The 15214-nt window shown below is 37.6% G+C and overlaps 1 protein-coding gene across 40 annotated transcripts in view; it reads right to left on the reverse strand.

Moving 5' to 3' along the window:
* PTPRD (protein tyrosine phosphatase receptor type D) overlaps positions 1-15214 on the reverse strand; it is a 1703394-nt gene that overhangs the window by 153822 nt on the left and 1534358 nt on the right. For 21 of the 40 annotated variants that reach the window (XM_048850700.2, XM_048850704.2, XM_048850702.2 and 18 more), the window contains 6 exons: positions 13394-13527; positions 10611-10755; positions 7186-7491; positions 6067-6260; positions 2947-2973; positions 846-963 (listed from right to left, as the gene is read on the reverse strand). In XM_048850700.2, coding sequence (XP_048706657.1) covers positions 846-963; positions 2947-2973; positions 6067-6260; positions 7186-7491; positions 10611-10755; positions 13394-13527 — 924 coding nt within the window. The remainder of the gene's footprint in view (positions 1-845; positions 964-2946; positions 2974-6066; positions 6261-7185; positions 7492-10610; positions 10756-13393; positions 13528-15214) is intronic. The other 19 variants (XM_048850734.2, XM_048850733.2, XM_048850741.2 and 16 more) reach the window with 4 other exon arrangements.

Here is a 15214-nt window from a genome sequence, read left to right on the forward strand (position 1 = left end):
ATTAGTCACGAGTAATGAATGGAAGATACTGCAGAAGCTGGAATGCAACTACATGATCAATCTATTCACTACAGTTGAGATTTTCCTAAATAGTCTAGGAGATATGGCTATATCTGCCACTGAAATTATTGAAGTTGTGTTTCTAAACCCACTAGACTGCTTTGAAAAGCTCAGTCTGGGTAGTTATAACATATATATATAGTTTGACTTTCCACAGTTACATAATCCATAGATTATTGTTATGATAGTTTATAATAGCATTAAAGGGCTGTTACGATTTATCACGATAGGTATGGAGTGTTTTTATGGCCATGTTATAAAACCAAGAAAATGAACATTTGTAAGAAAAATAAGACTGCCTTTCTCCTTTACTATGGGAACTCAAATTTTAAATGTCTGGTTCCTCACAAAGGTTTTTTGTGGTGGGATGGGGGAGAGGAGGGTGCTGTCCATTTGGCAGAACATTTCTTGCTCCTGCTTCCTGCAGTCTACTCTGATTCGTTGGCATTTGTCAGGACAATCCTCCTTTTCCCACTTGCTGATTTTCCCCTTGCTTATAAAATATATTGTGGGGTGTAGGAGAGAGATTATCTAGCAGTAGGTTTATAGTTAAAACAGCATTTTTCTGCTACATTATGAATTTAGGAAGGGACTAGGATGTGGACTGGCTCCATTTTTTGGCTCAAATGAAGAAAGCTCCATCTGCTTACTAACCAAACGCTCCCTGTGTCCTACAAACACCTTCATTTGCACTAGAGACAGTTTCCATACAGCAGGTGTATCAAAACAAGTATTGCAAGTTGAGAGACAGCCAATTCAGCGATAAAGGGGTATCCAAATATTACCTGCACCAGTGGTAGACACTAGTTTGGGCTTGCTACGTGCTCCATCTCCTTTTGTTGTGTAGGCTGTCACAGTGAGGGAGTATGTAGTTTCAGGCTGTAGTCCAGAAATGATCATTTCCTGAGATAAAATAAAACAACAAGAACACATATTAAAAATTCATTCCTTACTAAGAAAGTGCAGAATAATCTAGTCAATTGCTACATATCACATAAAGTGCATATGCTTTTGTGCAACCTGTAATGAAGATACACATTGGAGCGTATCAGAAGAATGTTTCATGAGTGTGACACTCTGTAATGCAGTATGTTTCAGCTTTTTAAAGTAAAACAGACAGGGTATTTCTAAGTAGCATGCTTCAGGTAGTTTTATATGGCTTAGGCCAAAGACCGAATGATGTGATGAGTGTAATCATCATCCTGAAATGCATTGCCTGGAGAGTCTTATCGCTATTGTGAAATTAATGCAAGTGGAGAAATAAGAAACACAGTTTGACCTAGTAGTTTACTGGCCATTATTGACTTAGGTATGAAATCACCAGCAATAAGTCAGAGAGCTCCAGTTTTACCCACACTTTTAAAGCTATTTCAAAATACACTAAGTACAGTCCACCAGAAACACTATTTGCCTTCATATAAATTTCACAACAACTTGTACTTGTTACAACACTGTTCATCCAGGGATCACAAAGTGCTTTACAAATTGTTATCTACTCAAAATCTCAAAGAACCACCCAATCAGCATTGTTAGAGCAAACCCCAGAGCTCTCAGGCAAAGTACACCAGTCACAGAAGGGATCAATTCTCAACCAATACAAAGAACAGGGTGTAGTATATGCACACACACACACACACACACACACACACAAAAAGAGACCTTTTCATTCACACATATACATACACATGGAGGCCACCTGAAATAAAGACTTGTTCTTGCTCTAAAGGCAGCAAGAGAAAGTTTTGTCTTGATACATCAATCAGGCAGATAAGCATTATTAGTCTGTTGCTGATTCATGGGTAAACTGAAGAACAGAGAAGTCTATTTTGTCCAAAGTCACACAGTTATCATGGCTTCCAGTTCTCAGTCGTAACCACTAACCCGCACTCCTTCTCAATTCTCTGTGGCTGAATCGATTCACACTAATTTTAAGCATTGCGAAAGGAATGGCACACTTCGATGTCAAGAACAAATAGCAAATGTGCAATCATGTAATCTTCAAATGCAACAACCATAGAAGTAAACAGCAAAATTATGGGCCCAACTGTCCACAGTAAATGGATTTTTCAAAATATGAGGATAGGAACACTGTACAGATGAAATTAAAATCTGGCCATATATTTTCAGTGACTTGTTAGTAGTACCAAAATTTCTAGGTAATAATGAGAAGGGATGGGTGAAATGTTTCCAATAAAAAAGAACAAATCTGAAAATTCACTTGCAAAGACATTTCACTTTCAGTCTTTCAAAAGGCAATTACAAATGATGGTGATGACTTAAAACTATAAAAGCAAAACAAATGACAGTTTTCTTTTAAATAATGATTAACACACTAGCCTCATTTGGAGTACAGTGTATTCTACTGTATGCAAGTATAAATAAATGCATACAGTAGTGTCATTTAAAAAGGCAATTTGAATGTAATAAACACGTTACTTAGGCCATAAATACTGTGGGATGTTTGCCTTTCTTGGTTCGATTGGGAAGTGTACAAAACAGATGTATGTTTCAAACAAAAAGAAAGATGAACTTGTACTTCTGCAGCACACTACATACTGAATACAACAAAACCTCAAGGGGTGATTAACTACTAGGCAAATCCAAACTGTTTTGGTTTTCTTTCTGTAATACCTTCTTTTAAAGCATAGTTTCTTTGGTTGCATTGCCAGGCAAAGTTAGTTACAGCCATCAAACCACAAAACAATGTTGTACATTTCAGCACCATGCCAAACTCACAGAACAAAACAAAGAAAAAAAAAAGTGAGGAAAATTTCAATAATGTGTTAGTTCATGCATTTATGCAAATGACAAAAACATTTACAAAACAGAAAGAGGTTAAAAAAAACCAACACACACTTTTTGTCTGACCAGTCAACAACTACTCACATGTTCAGCAGTATCATCATATTCCCACTGATTGAGAGTAAAGAATGGTGGAAAGAAAAACAAGAGAAATGAAGAGAGGTTTGTAGCCTGGTTGAGGAAATTTTGTTGTTCTTAGTAAAAATAAATTAAAAGAACAAAACAAAAAAGAAAAATCTCCAAAAACTGGCTGGCAAAATCAAATGGCCTTTGAAATCAGGTTAATGAAATGAGACTGGGCATTTTCAGTTCCATATTTATTACCGTGGGTGGTACAAAAATTGTAACTTTTCTTTCCTTGAAGGGTAAAAGAACGACATATTCCCTGGTACGGAATGCAATTATTGCTCAGTAATATTTTATGACTGTATTTAATGAACGCCACTGATATAGAATGAAAGGCTGCCTGTTTTTCTAATCCTATGTTACAAGGCTACATTCATTTTCATTTCAATTTAGCCTGTCCAAATTACATCAGTGCCCCTATTTAGATTCATAACTGAAACATGTATACATACTTGAAATGAAGTAATGAAGCTCTGTTACCATCATTTGGTTTTTCACTGCATATGCCAAGAGAACACACATTCAGGGAAATAAATGTGAGTGGGGTTAGAATGAGCCGACGGGGGAACTAGCAATTAAGAGCCAAACCCTAAAGATACCTACAAATGAGCAAGTTTGGCTTTGGCATGGATGGTGTTTGGGTGCCAGTATTGCATACACTCTTTCTCTCCACCTTCTCCAGTTTAAAATGGAGTCGGAACTGAGGCCACACAGAGCATGAAAGCAGATCTCTGAGCAAGAGAAAGGGAGAATTGAAGCTCAGAGGATGATCGTTTTCTTTCTCGTTGTGATGCATGGCTAGAAAGGGTTAAACGTCCTGCAAAATAAATAACCCTCAAAAGACATGTGGGGAGATAATGTTTGTGTTTTTGTGTATTTACAGGTGTGTAAATTTGTGTATGTATGAATAGGTGGACAATGTAATCAACAGCCCCTGTCTATGCTATATTCTGATAATTCAGAGGTCAAAAGAAGATCCTAGCATTTAAATGGATTGTAAACACAGGATATCTCAGTATTAATCTCTCTTTGAAATGTACTGTGAATTGTGGAGGAACAACAAATGGCCTTATGTTAATTTGTATAGCTAAGTACTGGTGGATGGACCTCCTTCAAAGTTATCCAAATTACCTTTTGTTCCCAGAGGAAATCCCAACTTGTTAAAGAGGACATGAAATTGTATAAAAGATCCTTGGGCCTTGATTCTGTCATCTCAGATCTACTTAGACTTCATCAGGGGAAGTCTGAGTTGCAAGACTGAGTCTCAGTTATGCTGATACGCCCTGAATATGAGATTTGGACTATGACCTATGAACTGAATTTTAAAGGAACTCTTTGCAACTACAAAGCTCACCGTCTCTATTATGAATCTGAATCTCAATTAACTGAACTCATGTCTGTATGTATAATGATCTTTTAACCATACTCTCTCTTTTTTTTTTAATACATTTTAGTTTAGTTAATAAGAATTGTCTGTGGCATGTATTTGGGTAAGATCTGAAACATTCATTAACCTGGGAGGTAATGTGTCCGATCCTTTGGGATGAGTAGAACCTTTTCTTTTATATGATGAAATAAGATTTACAGAAATGTTCATCATATTTGACGTGGGTACCTGGATGGAGGCCTGAGGCTGGATCACTTTAAGGGAACTGTGTTATTTGGACTTCTGAGTAACCAGTAAGATAATAAAGAAGCTGTTTTATGCTGGCTTGGTAAATTTAAGTATTGGAATATCCACCAGCTTTATGGGGATTGTCGGTCCTATTTTTTGCAGTTCACCCTAATTGAGTGACCACAGCTGGCTCCCCACTAGGACCCCAGCCACACTCATAATTGCAAATTTATAATAAACCACAGGCATTTATGGTTCATTCTCTTTAAACTGTGAGAGCACAATTTTTTTGCCAAATAAATAAATACATAAAGATGTAAAACAAGAAAATGGACCTCTTGAGAGCTGGCACATTACTGTTTAAATAGGCATATCAACAAAATTGAAGGGACAAGAGATCAGTCCCCCACAAAATGAATATAAAGAGTTTCAAGTTATCTATTAAATCTGGGGGTGGGAGAGTTGCCATCATTTACTAACATGAAACACAGAACTAGTTAAGATTTAACTTTTTACTTTCAATGAAGGTGATAATATCTGATGACTTCCCATTATTCATATACAAAATGAGCCCAGGCTGTGAGAGGTGTGCAAACATTTATAGCTTTCCCTTAGGCGTATACCTCAGTGGCATAATTCAGGTAATCTCCAAATCCACAAAGAACAAGTTTGCCCTACCATTAGAATCCTAATATTAGAAGTTCTTTTGATCTTGATGTGATCAAATACATGCCCCAGAACAGAGATTTCTCTGTCACATGCCATGATTTGTAAAACAGACCAAACCACTTTCTCAGCATCTGCATTTTGCACCAGAAGCAACCTTAAATTTTTAAAACAGACTTCTTATTTTACTTGATAGTTATTGATTTGAATGATGTATTGTGCAATTTAAACACATGAGTGAGTTCCAAAACTATGACACAATATTCAGGCCTTGTTTGATAAGAGTGGTGAGATGGGAACACACTAATGCTTTCAAGGCAGGACTAAATGTGCCAAAGCAGGGATCTAATCTGCCTACTTCTGGTTCCGACGCTAAAACATTGAACAGATTATTCCACCCAGGAACAGGAGTTATCTGTGTGAAATAGCTGGTGGCTGGACCAGACACCACACATGCTAAAAGGCACTGACTATGACCTGCCCAGATGCCCTTTGGCACTCTTCCAGAGGATGCAGATAATGAAGTCTGTGGGTTTAGGGGAGCCTGTAGATGGTTACAAAGAATTGCACTAAACTTAGCTGGTTCTTCCCCTATGTATGCATACACAGGCTGCCTGAATTTGGCACAAGAAACCGTAAACATAACCATTCTGGAGAACCTATTAAGATGGAAATAAAACATGTCAGCTTGTAGGCCAAAGTGGAGGGGAAAAAATATGGATAGTTATTTATATGTATTTTGTAAATGCAGCATTTTTACTGAAGCCTATAAACAGAATAGAAAATAATCTAGTTACCTGTGCATCAGCCAGCATGACATCCTTCAGCATGGGTTGACCCTTTGGCTCGCCATTTTCCATCCTCACATAATGAACCTGGTATCCTCGGATCTGACCATGCTGCTTATTGGGTACAGGTGAGCGCCATGACACTTTAACAGAGGTAGAGTTGACAGCCTCTACCTCGACTTTGCGAGGAGGACCACTAGGAACTGGAACAACATCATTGGATAAAACAGAATTACAGGCACCTGTCTCACCCATTCAGAGTCTTTTTCTTTCTCTCTCTCTCTCTTTAAGGGCAGACCCACTATGTTTTCTTTGAAGAATACAAATTGTTCAACAAATGAAAATGCTCAACCAATCTGCTCTACCTTTCAGTGAAAAGATCAAAAAACATGACTGATGCAAAAAATGGAAGAAAAAAGAGTATTAGAGAAATAGAAAAACATGTAAAAATGTACAAAAGCCAAGGAAGATGCTTTGCGATTCAAAGCATTAAAGTACAAAGAGATATTTTGTAATTGAAATAATAATAATAAAAAAAACCAAAAGATTTAAAAAAAAAGTTCCCTTTTGTTTTGGGTTTGGGTTTTTTGCAATGGAACAAAAAGCTGGTTGATAATTGGGACATCTTCTGTTCTATTCGGATATGGAAGACATTTGACAACCTAGATATTTAAAATAAAAATATGTAGAGCATCAGTTTTCCAAAAGATTTTTTTTTTAAATGCACCAAAGAACAAGAAGGCCATTTTTAAAAATCAAAGACATAAGCTCATCAGACAGAAGAGTTAAAAAAAAAAAGTCAAGAAAAATGCAGAAAGATTTCCCCCCATGAGATCTGTGATTTTTTTAATAGATGAGGAGTGGGAGAAAGAGCAACCTGGGTAGGTTCCAAGGGGTAGCAGTTTCAACTTGTTCAAAAACAAACAAACAAACTTTGTGTTTAAAGAAGAATTCAAAACTGATGTAGCAAAGGTAGACCTTTGCTTAAAACAATCAAATGGTGACAGTAACAGCAATTTTGGGGGAAAGAGGAGCAGGGGGAAAAAAGGAATACTGTTAGCCTATACAAAGACAGCAGATCGAGAGAGAGTCATAGAGGTGCAAACGGATGTAGTGGAGGCAACATACCATCTTCATCTGTCCGAATCAATACTGATAAGCTCTCTGGGCCAGGTCCGACATCAGTGTGGGCAGTTACAGAGATCCGGTATTCAGTCCATTTTTCCAACTGTTCCAAAAGATACTGAGTAGTGTCCGAAGCAATTCCCAAAATTTCATGGGGCTTGTCATCTTCCCCATCAATCCCAATGTACTTGATTGAATATTCTGTGATAATGCCATTCTGTTTTTCCACCGGTGGAGGTTGCCAACTTACCAAAATGCTAGTGGAGCTGGGGCTGGTGCAACTAATGTCTTGAGGAGGAGCTGATGGCTCTAATTTCAGTAGTGGGTTAGAGGAGGATTTGAGTGAAAGGATAGGAGTGGTTGAAAAAAAAACATGAACAAAAGAAAAAATAAAAATAAATAAAAAGGGCAACCAAACCAAAAAAAAAAGCCATAGAAACTTAAAAAGCAAAACATCAGATAATCTTATGCACCTTGGCTTATTAAAGTGAAGAAATTAAAAATGAATAAACCAACTAAATGATGAAAAAGGATGTGGGGGCAATACATGAAAATGAAGCCTCAAAATAATATTACGTACCTGCAATTAAAATTCTTCTTCAAATAAAAACAAAACATGATGCTTTTATATGTCTATTCATCTACCCTTGTAATGTCTGCAATTAGTGCAAGTTAGGACATTTTAAATGATTATTTTATGTATGTATTTCTTGCCAAATTTTAACCTATACTGTACAGTCAGTCTTACATTCATCAAATAGTTTTTTTCTCTTACACTATATTCCAGATAACTTGCAATAATTGCTAGAAATTGCTTGAGAAACTCCCAGCCCCTTTGAAACTTCCCTCCTGTCCCTCCCCACAAAAAGATTGTATTTTTAATTTTCTTTTTACAACTGAGTCTGCCTAGATCAAGTCGACTACAAATAATGTTTAAATGGAAAGCATTTATTTAAACATTTATTGTAGCCAACATAGTGTAAAAGCATGCAAAGTCAATAGAAGATGAAGAAAATCTTAGTCAAAGGTTTACCTACCAGGACAAAAAGTGACAGGCTTGTTGATTCTGACTGTACCTTGTACTTACCCTAGATCAGCTCTCAGTTATATTTTTTAACTCCTCTTGGAGACACCTTTGCTAGTGACGAATTAAATCCTACCAGCTATTTTTTTGATAATTTCAATAAACTACCACCTCCGCACATTTTGTCAGCAAAATAGCTATTAAATCTTACTAAAAGACTTTCCTAGCAAAACAAAGCACAAAGATACAAAGCTCCTAATTTATACTGTATCTTACTTCACATGAGCACCCATCATTTAGATCAAATATAGCTCGTATAAAGAAGACAGCTAAAGTGCTTGCCCATTTTGTGTGTGTGATTGTGTGTGTGTGTGAAATCTAGTTTCTCCCCCATATCCTTAAAGGAAAAACAAATGGATTTTTGGTACTACTTCTTGGCATATCAAAGATAATTAAAGAAGCTGAAGAGTTATAGGGCCTTGCTGTGACCTACTGCAGTTACACATGTGTCTTTTGGTTCCTCACAGATCTTCTGTGTGGATCAATTGATGTTCCTCAGTGTGGCATTCTACCCTTCTTGGGGGAAAATAAGTGAGAATGTACCAGCATCTGGAGGAGTTGAAGGGATAGATTAGCTTTTTTATTTAAAAAAAATGTCAATGATCAAGGTACAAATCAACTACACAGGATATTCTGGTCATTACGCTACAGAGCATGAATCTGTGCAGGAAGTATAAAAGGAAATGAAAAGACTCCTTCAGGATATCATACTGACAGACAGATATCCCTGTAGCAGCTTTCTCTGAAGCCAAGAATGAAGGTTACAAAAAACTCTAGAGAATATTTCTGCTGTATCCCTGAGAGATTTCTAATTTTTTTAAATCATTATATTAAAATAAATGCAAACCATTCTATCTTGTGTAATCGTTTTTTAAAATGCAATTTCTCCTTTATTTTGCAAGATGATTTTTACACCATCTGCAATCTAGTAAGCAAATCTATTAGGTCTGATCATATACCATGGATGTAAATTGGAAGTTTGTGATTGATTTCAATGGGATCTCTTACAAAAGTCTGACTACTTTCTTTTCATATATAACCTTTGCATTTTTTCATGTATTATCTGAATATGTAAAATAAAAAAGGCTACACACAGTGTAATGTCATCATGCTGGCCCTGTCCCATTTACTTTATTCTTACATAACCAGGAAATGGAAATCTTCTATATCAAAATACTGATTTTGCATAATTAAAATGACAGTGTCCCACGACCTTATGCTTGATGCTTGGATAAGGGCTGCACAAATGACAGCATAATTGGGTCCTTTGTGTTTATTTAAAATGCCACAGACATGCCTCAGGAAGTTCACATTACTCACAACACTCAAACTCTAGAGCAACAGTTCTTCAGGTACCTTAATTGTTACTAATATCTCATCAAACACTAGCAAAGCATGACAGTATAAATACAATTGCTCGAGCTGACTGACTCAAACCAGAATTTCAATGAGGCTTTGCAGTATTCGTTTAAATAACCTTACTTCACTAAAAGTAATGAACCAATCAGCCTATAGAAAATTTAAATACATGATGGAATACAGTTTGAAAATGGAGCAGAAAAGCTAAAGAATTACACAAAGTAAATTTCAGCTGATTATATCAACTCTTTGGGATACAATTCTTCAGTACCTGAAGAAGATCCCTTTAGTTAAGTTTTAATTTACATGTTTTTAAATTCCTATATGAATTCCCGTCAGGTTTTTTTTTTTTTCAGATAAGCTCTATAAATTACTCTTATTATTTACATGAACAGCCAATAGAATGTCGTTTTCTTGTGTGTGTCAAAATTACTTATAAAACTCAGGTGCCCACCTTCCAAAGATTGGTCAAAAAAAAAATTAGGCAAAACTTAGAAAGAATAACCATAGTTATCAGCATGCCTGTTAGTGCATACAGTCCTGGAGCCTTCAAATGTACATGTTCTGTAGGAAGGGAGTGTCTGGATAAAAGGAATTTTATGGAATTCACACTGTGGAGGAGGAAATGACCAGGCTGGACCAGTGGAATTTTAAGGCTCCAGGACTGTATAGGAGGCATGCCATGCATGGAGGATCATTAGTATGCCTCGTGGTGCACCTAGAAGCTATACAGATTTCATCATAGTGTTGTCTCTTTAGACATTCTGAAGATGTTCTGCTTCTTCTCCTAAGGATATGCAAAAGCCAATAATAATTCAAAAACAATTCTCCTAAGCCTATCTATTATAAATATATAACTTAAGCACTGTCTTGCTGTCATGTTACTGAGACTCTTGCTCTCTATTGCTGTCTTACTGACTTATCTGGCTGTGTCTGCTCAGTAGATAGAAGGAGCAAAATAAAGCAAGCAAGGAGAGACACCTACTTGACTGCATGGTTCTTGCTGAGATTTCTGCAGTTGAAGCACCCAGGCCCTGTGGAGAGCGTGCAGCCAGACGGAAGTAGTACAAGCTGTTTGGCTTCAGGCTTTGCAGGCGGTAAGATGTAGTTGGCTCAACAGAAACACGTTGCTAAAGGTAAGCAATAAGAGAACTGGACGTATTGATAAATATCCAAAGATACTTATTCAGAATGTTGTCTAAGGAGAAGAGCCCCTCTGAGACACTGATAACATCATCATCAATGGGATTAATTTGTTTAAAACTTCTTTTAAAAATGTGAATGTAGCATTTTAAACAAAGCAATCTGAACCAAACAATGAAAGGAAAGTGAATCTATTATCCACAATAAATAAATAATGAAAAATTAATTTTTAAAATAAGCAGTTCAATGTATCAAGCTGCTAGGGAGAAATTTTGTTTTACAGTTTAAAAGGAGTTAAATAATTGTGTTCAAATTTTAAAAGAATATTTGGACACTGACAGATGAGTAGAGCCTCATCTACTTATCTACATGTACTTCTCACTCCAGTGAAATTGGACTTTTGTGGGATGGGTGATCTTGGAGTTAAGGCTAGCCTGTAGTTAGATTTGCATTCAAAATCTTAAGAAGCAAATTCTTCTAAAGCTATAAATATTATCAAGGACCTATGATCAGGATGTAGTGCAAGTTTAGGTAGGGGCATATATCTCATATGGAATTAAAAGATAGATCTGGGAACTCTCCTCTTAGCAGTCTTTTCAGTTGCTCAGTGTGTGCTTACATGTCTTCAGTACATGTGAAGAACTTCTATAAATCTAAACTCAGTGAAGTAGCAACCAGCTTTGCTGTATTCCCAAAACAGCAACAAGATAGTGACGCAGGAGGGCACTGACATATCTAGCACTCTCCCGCTGTCTCCTGAGATCACCACTCTCATTCTTTGCATTGGAAATCAGCTTTATACAATTGAACAGAAAAAATAAAAAGAGACTTTATTTTTTAAAAAGAATGATTTAGTGTAGCCAAAGAAACATTTAAAATGCTAATTGTTTATAAAGAGCAAACAACATCTAAAAAAGGCATCTTATGATTAGAAATAATGTATTTTCTTCATGAAGCACACTGAAAAGTACCAATTACCATGTTTTAAAAGATTCTCATTAATTGACTAACAGAAACAACTATTCATTATGGGTGAAATCCTGGCCCCATTAACTGCAATGGGGCTGGAATTTCTTCCTGTGTCATTCCTAAGAGCCAGGCAAAGTCTGTCAACTCCATGCCCTGGAGGCAGTACAGTTTTGGACAGCCTCAACTAGCTTTACCCCTTTGGAACTGGTAGCAACCTCCATGCTTGCCTTTCCATGAACACCCATAAAGCTTCCCATGTCCAGTAGCCACAGAGCCTGCTGGTAACAGTGCTCAGAATCTGCCATCAAGCTGGTTGCTCCGTTTAACAATCACCACTCTGCACTTTAAGTGTGTTGTATGTTGTGTGTGTGTGGGGGGGGGAGGGGGCGGGGGCGTTGTCTGGCTGGCCGGGAGAAGAGGACAATGCTTTCTGGCTTGGGGGAAGAGGGGAGATGTAAAACTGCTGGAAAAACAGTCAGCATGGTGGATGAATCACCACCTAGGAATGAGAAAAGGAGTACTTGTGGCACCTTAGAGACTAACCAATTTATTTGAGCATGAGCTTTCGTGAGCTACAGCTCACTTCATCAGATGATGAAGTGAGCTGTAGCTCACGAAAGCTCATGCTCAAATAAATTGGTTAGTCTCTAAGGTGCCACAAGTACTCCTTTTCTTTTTGCGAATACAGACTAACACGGCTGTTCCTCTGACACCTAGGAATGAGAGGTTTAAAAAGGTCAGCTGGGCCTGGCCCCTCCCCTCATTCACTTGGAACAAGCTGGTTAGCACCCACCCTCCCTCCCTATTTAGGTCAGAAATATGCCTGGTGTTTAGCTATATCTGCTGTGGGCATTATGCTAGCTGCCCCGTTAAGGGGGGCTGGGAAGGAATTTTTCCCTTACCACCATATTGGCCAGGTGCAGTGGAGGGGGGGCGGGGGGGGTTCACCTTCCTCACAGCAGGTTCAGGTGGGCTCTGTTCATGCATTGCATGATGGGCAGTAGGCCATATGTCACAACTCTTTATTTAAGTGTACAGCGGATGTTCAGTGCAGGTACTCCATAAATTAAGGCACAAAAGAACGAATAAATGGCTTGGAAAAGGAAATAATGAGAGGTGCTTGGTAATTGAGCAAGCCAGGAGAAGTTCGGGACTCCTCTGATTGGCAGAGCAGGGAGCCAACCTCCCCATCATTATAGTCCATCTTAACCCCTCCTACGAGGGGGGTGGGGGTGGTCGGTAAGGTCTCGGCAAGGGAATTGCTAGAGGGAGCTGGTGTAAGCCCCCCCCAGAATTAGCTGGAATTGGAGGGTCCCAGCAGTGGATTTGCTGGATGGACATAAACGGAAAGGGGGATGGGAGGGGACGCTAAAAAAAGCACTCACCTCTCGCCCCCCCGCCCGCGAATTGTGGGGGTTTTCACCTGCACTACACATTTTATCCGCCGGGTTAGTCCCAGACATCTAATAATAAAGTTGCGGCCTGATTAAACCCATATCTAATGTCTCCTGTCATTCTTTCGGCATAGCCAGACAAACCATTTAATGTCAATATTCTCATATAACAGGAAATCAGCTAAGCTTGTACTTCTAAACCATTGCAGCCTTTCATGTCTTATTCCATTAAAAAAAAAAAGGTGAGTAAATGTTCATTTACCTCTTCACCCTGGTCCCCATCTTTGTAAACCAGTTCATAGCTGGAAATAGTGTCAGAGCGGGGAGGGGTCCAAGAAAGTAATATGCTTGTTTCAGATTCAGGTTCTGCTTTGAAGTTCAGCGGTTGCCCTGGGACTAAAGGGGAAAGTTATACAGTGTTACCCCCTATTTATTTCTTTTGTTCAATACTTATTATTCGAATATTTTGAATCATCATTGCAGTACTTGGCACAATACTATCTTTTGTTTTAATTACTGAACTTAAACAGCTAACTGTTGCAGCTGAACTAAGAAATAGGTACAAAGCAAAAAAAAGTATACTGTAATATAATGATATTACCAACTTACATTTTATCCTAAATTATTTCAAAGTTCCTCAGAAACTATACACAAACAAATGATACACAAACCACAGAAATGCTGCCATCCTACAAGTAGACTATTGACACCTGTTTAACAGCTTACAGCAGTGGCTCTCAACCTCTCCAAACTACTGAACCTGTTTTAGGAGTTTGATTTGTCTTGCATACTCCCAAGTTTCACCTCACTTCAAAACTAATTGCTTACAAAGTCACACATAAAAATACAAAAGTATCGCAACTCACAAGTACTGTAAAATTGCTTACTTTCTCATTTTTACCATATTATTATAACATAAAGCAATTGGAATATAAATATTATATTTACATTTTAGTGTACAGTATATAGAAGAGTATAAACAAGTCATTGTCTGTATGAAATTTTAGTTTGTTCTGACTTCACTAATGCTTTTTATGTAACCTGTTGTAAAATTAGGCAAAAATCTAGATGAGCTAATGTACCCCCTGGAAGACCTCTACGTAACCCCAGGGGTATGTGCGCCCCTGGTTGAGAACAACTGGCTTACAGTAATAGTACTCGAAAAATTTAGGACTGGATCTAAAGACTATCATACCAGCTGAAACTGCTTATGTGAACTGTGGCAAAAAAAGTTATGTATGAAATAAAGTAAGTTATATACAAGATGGGGAAAAAATCTTCCGAAAAAGAGCTAAGGCCATTATAGATAATTCCAAATGCAAAACAAGTTTGCTAAACTAGCAAGCAATTAAGTTATTAAACATATCCTTGTCTTTAAGAAGGCGCTTACACACTGAAAAACTGATTTATGCTATATGGTTACTCTTCAAAAATGGCATCCTGAGGTGCCATGTTTCTTTTCTTGCCGATTAACATTTTTAACAATTTATCTCAGTTTTCTAGTAATTAGATTATTTTTCTCCCTCAAAATGTAACTTTGAATCTGATAGATGAGGGGGCGGGGTGGGGGAGGAGGCATTTTCTGGCTCATGTGTCATTTGTCATAAGGGTTATTCAGGCCAAAATCTACTGTCAGTTACACATGTACACCTCCACTGAAGACTATGGGGTTACACAAGTGTAAACGAGGGCAGAATTTGTCTTTACCGTTAGAACATGGGCAATAACTTTGGCACCCAAGTTTGAAAATATTTGGTTATGATTTCCATTGAGAATGCATGAATCACAACAGAATCCAAGCTCATTCTTCCATAGTTGTGCTGGCTTTGCAGGAATAAAAAGTCGTGCACACTTCTTTGGTCAGAAAAATAATCAGCTAGTATTCTCAATACACACAGGGAGCAGCTGTGGTAAGTAAGGTGGTCATCATCATCATACAGATAATAGTTTTTCATAATCATTTTTCAGAGTAGGACTGCATTGTAAATTAAAGTACTTTTCTTTTGTTCAGCCACAGTCACAGAAAAGGAGGAACTAGCCCATCAGAGAACAAAAATAAAATTTACTTGTTTGTAGTACTTAG

This window comes from Caretta caretta, chromosome 5 (assembly GCF_965140235.1).
Source record: "Caretta caretta isolate rCarCar2 chromosome 5, rCarCar1.hap1, whole genome shotgun sequence".
Classification (NCBI taxonomy): Eukaryota; Metazoa; Chordata; order Testudines; family Cheloniidae; genus Caretta; species Caretta caretta.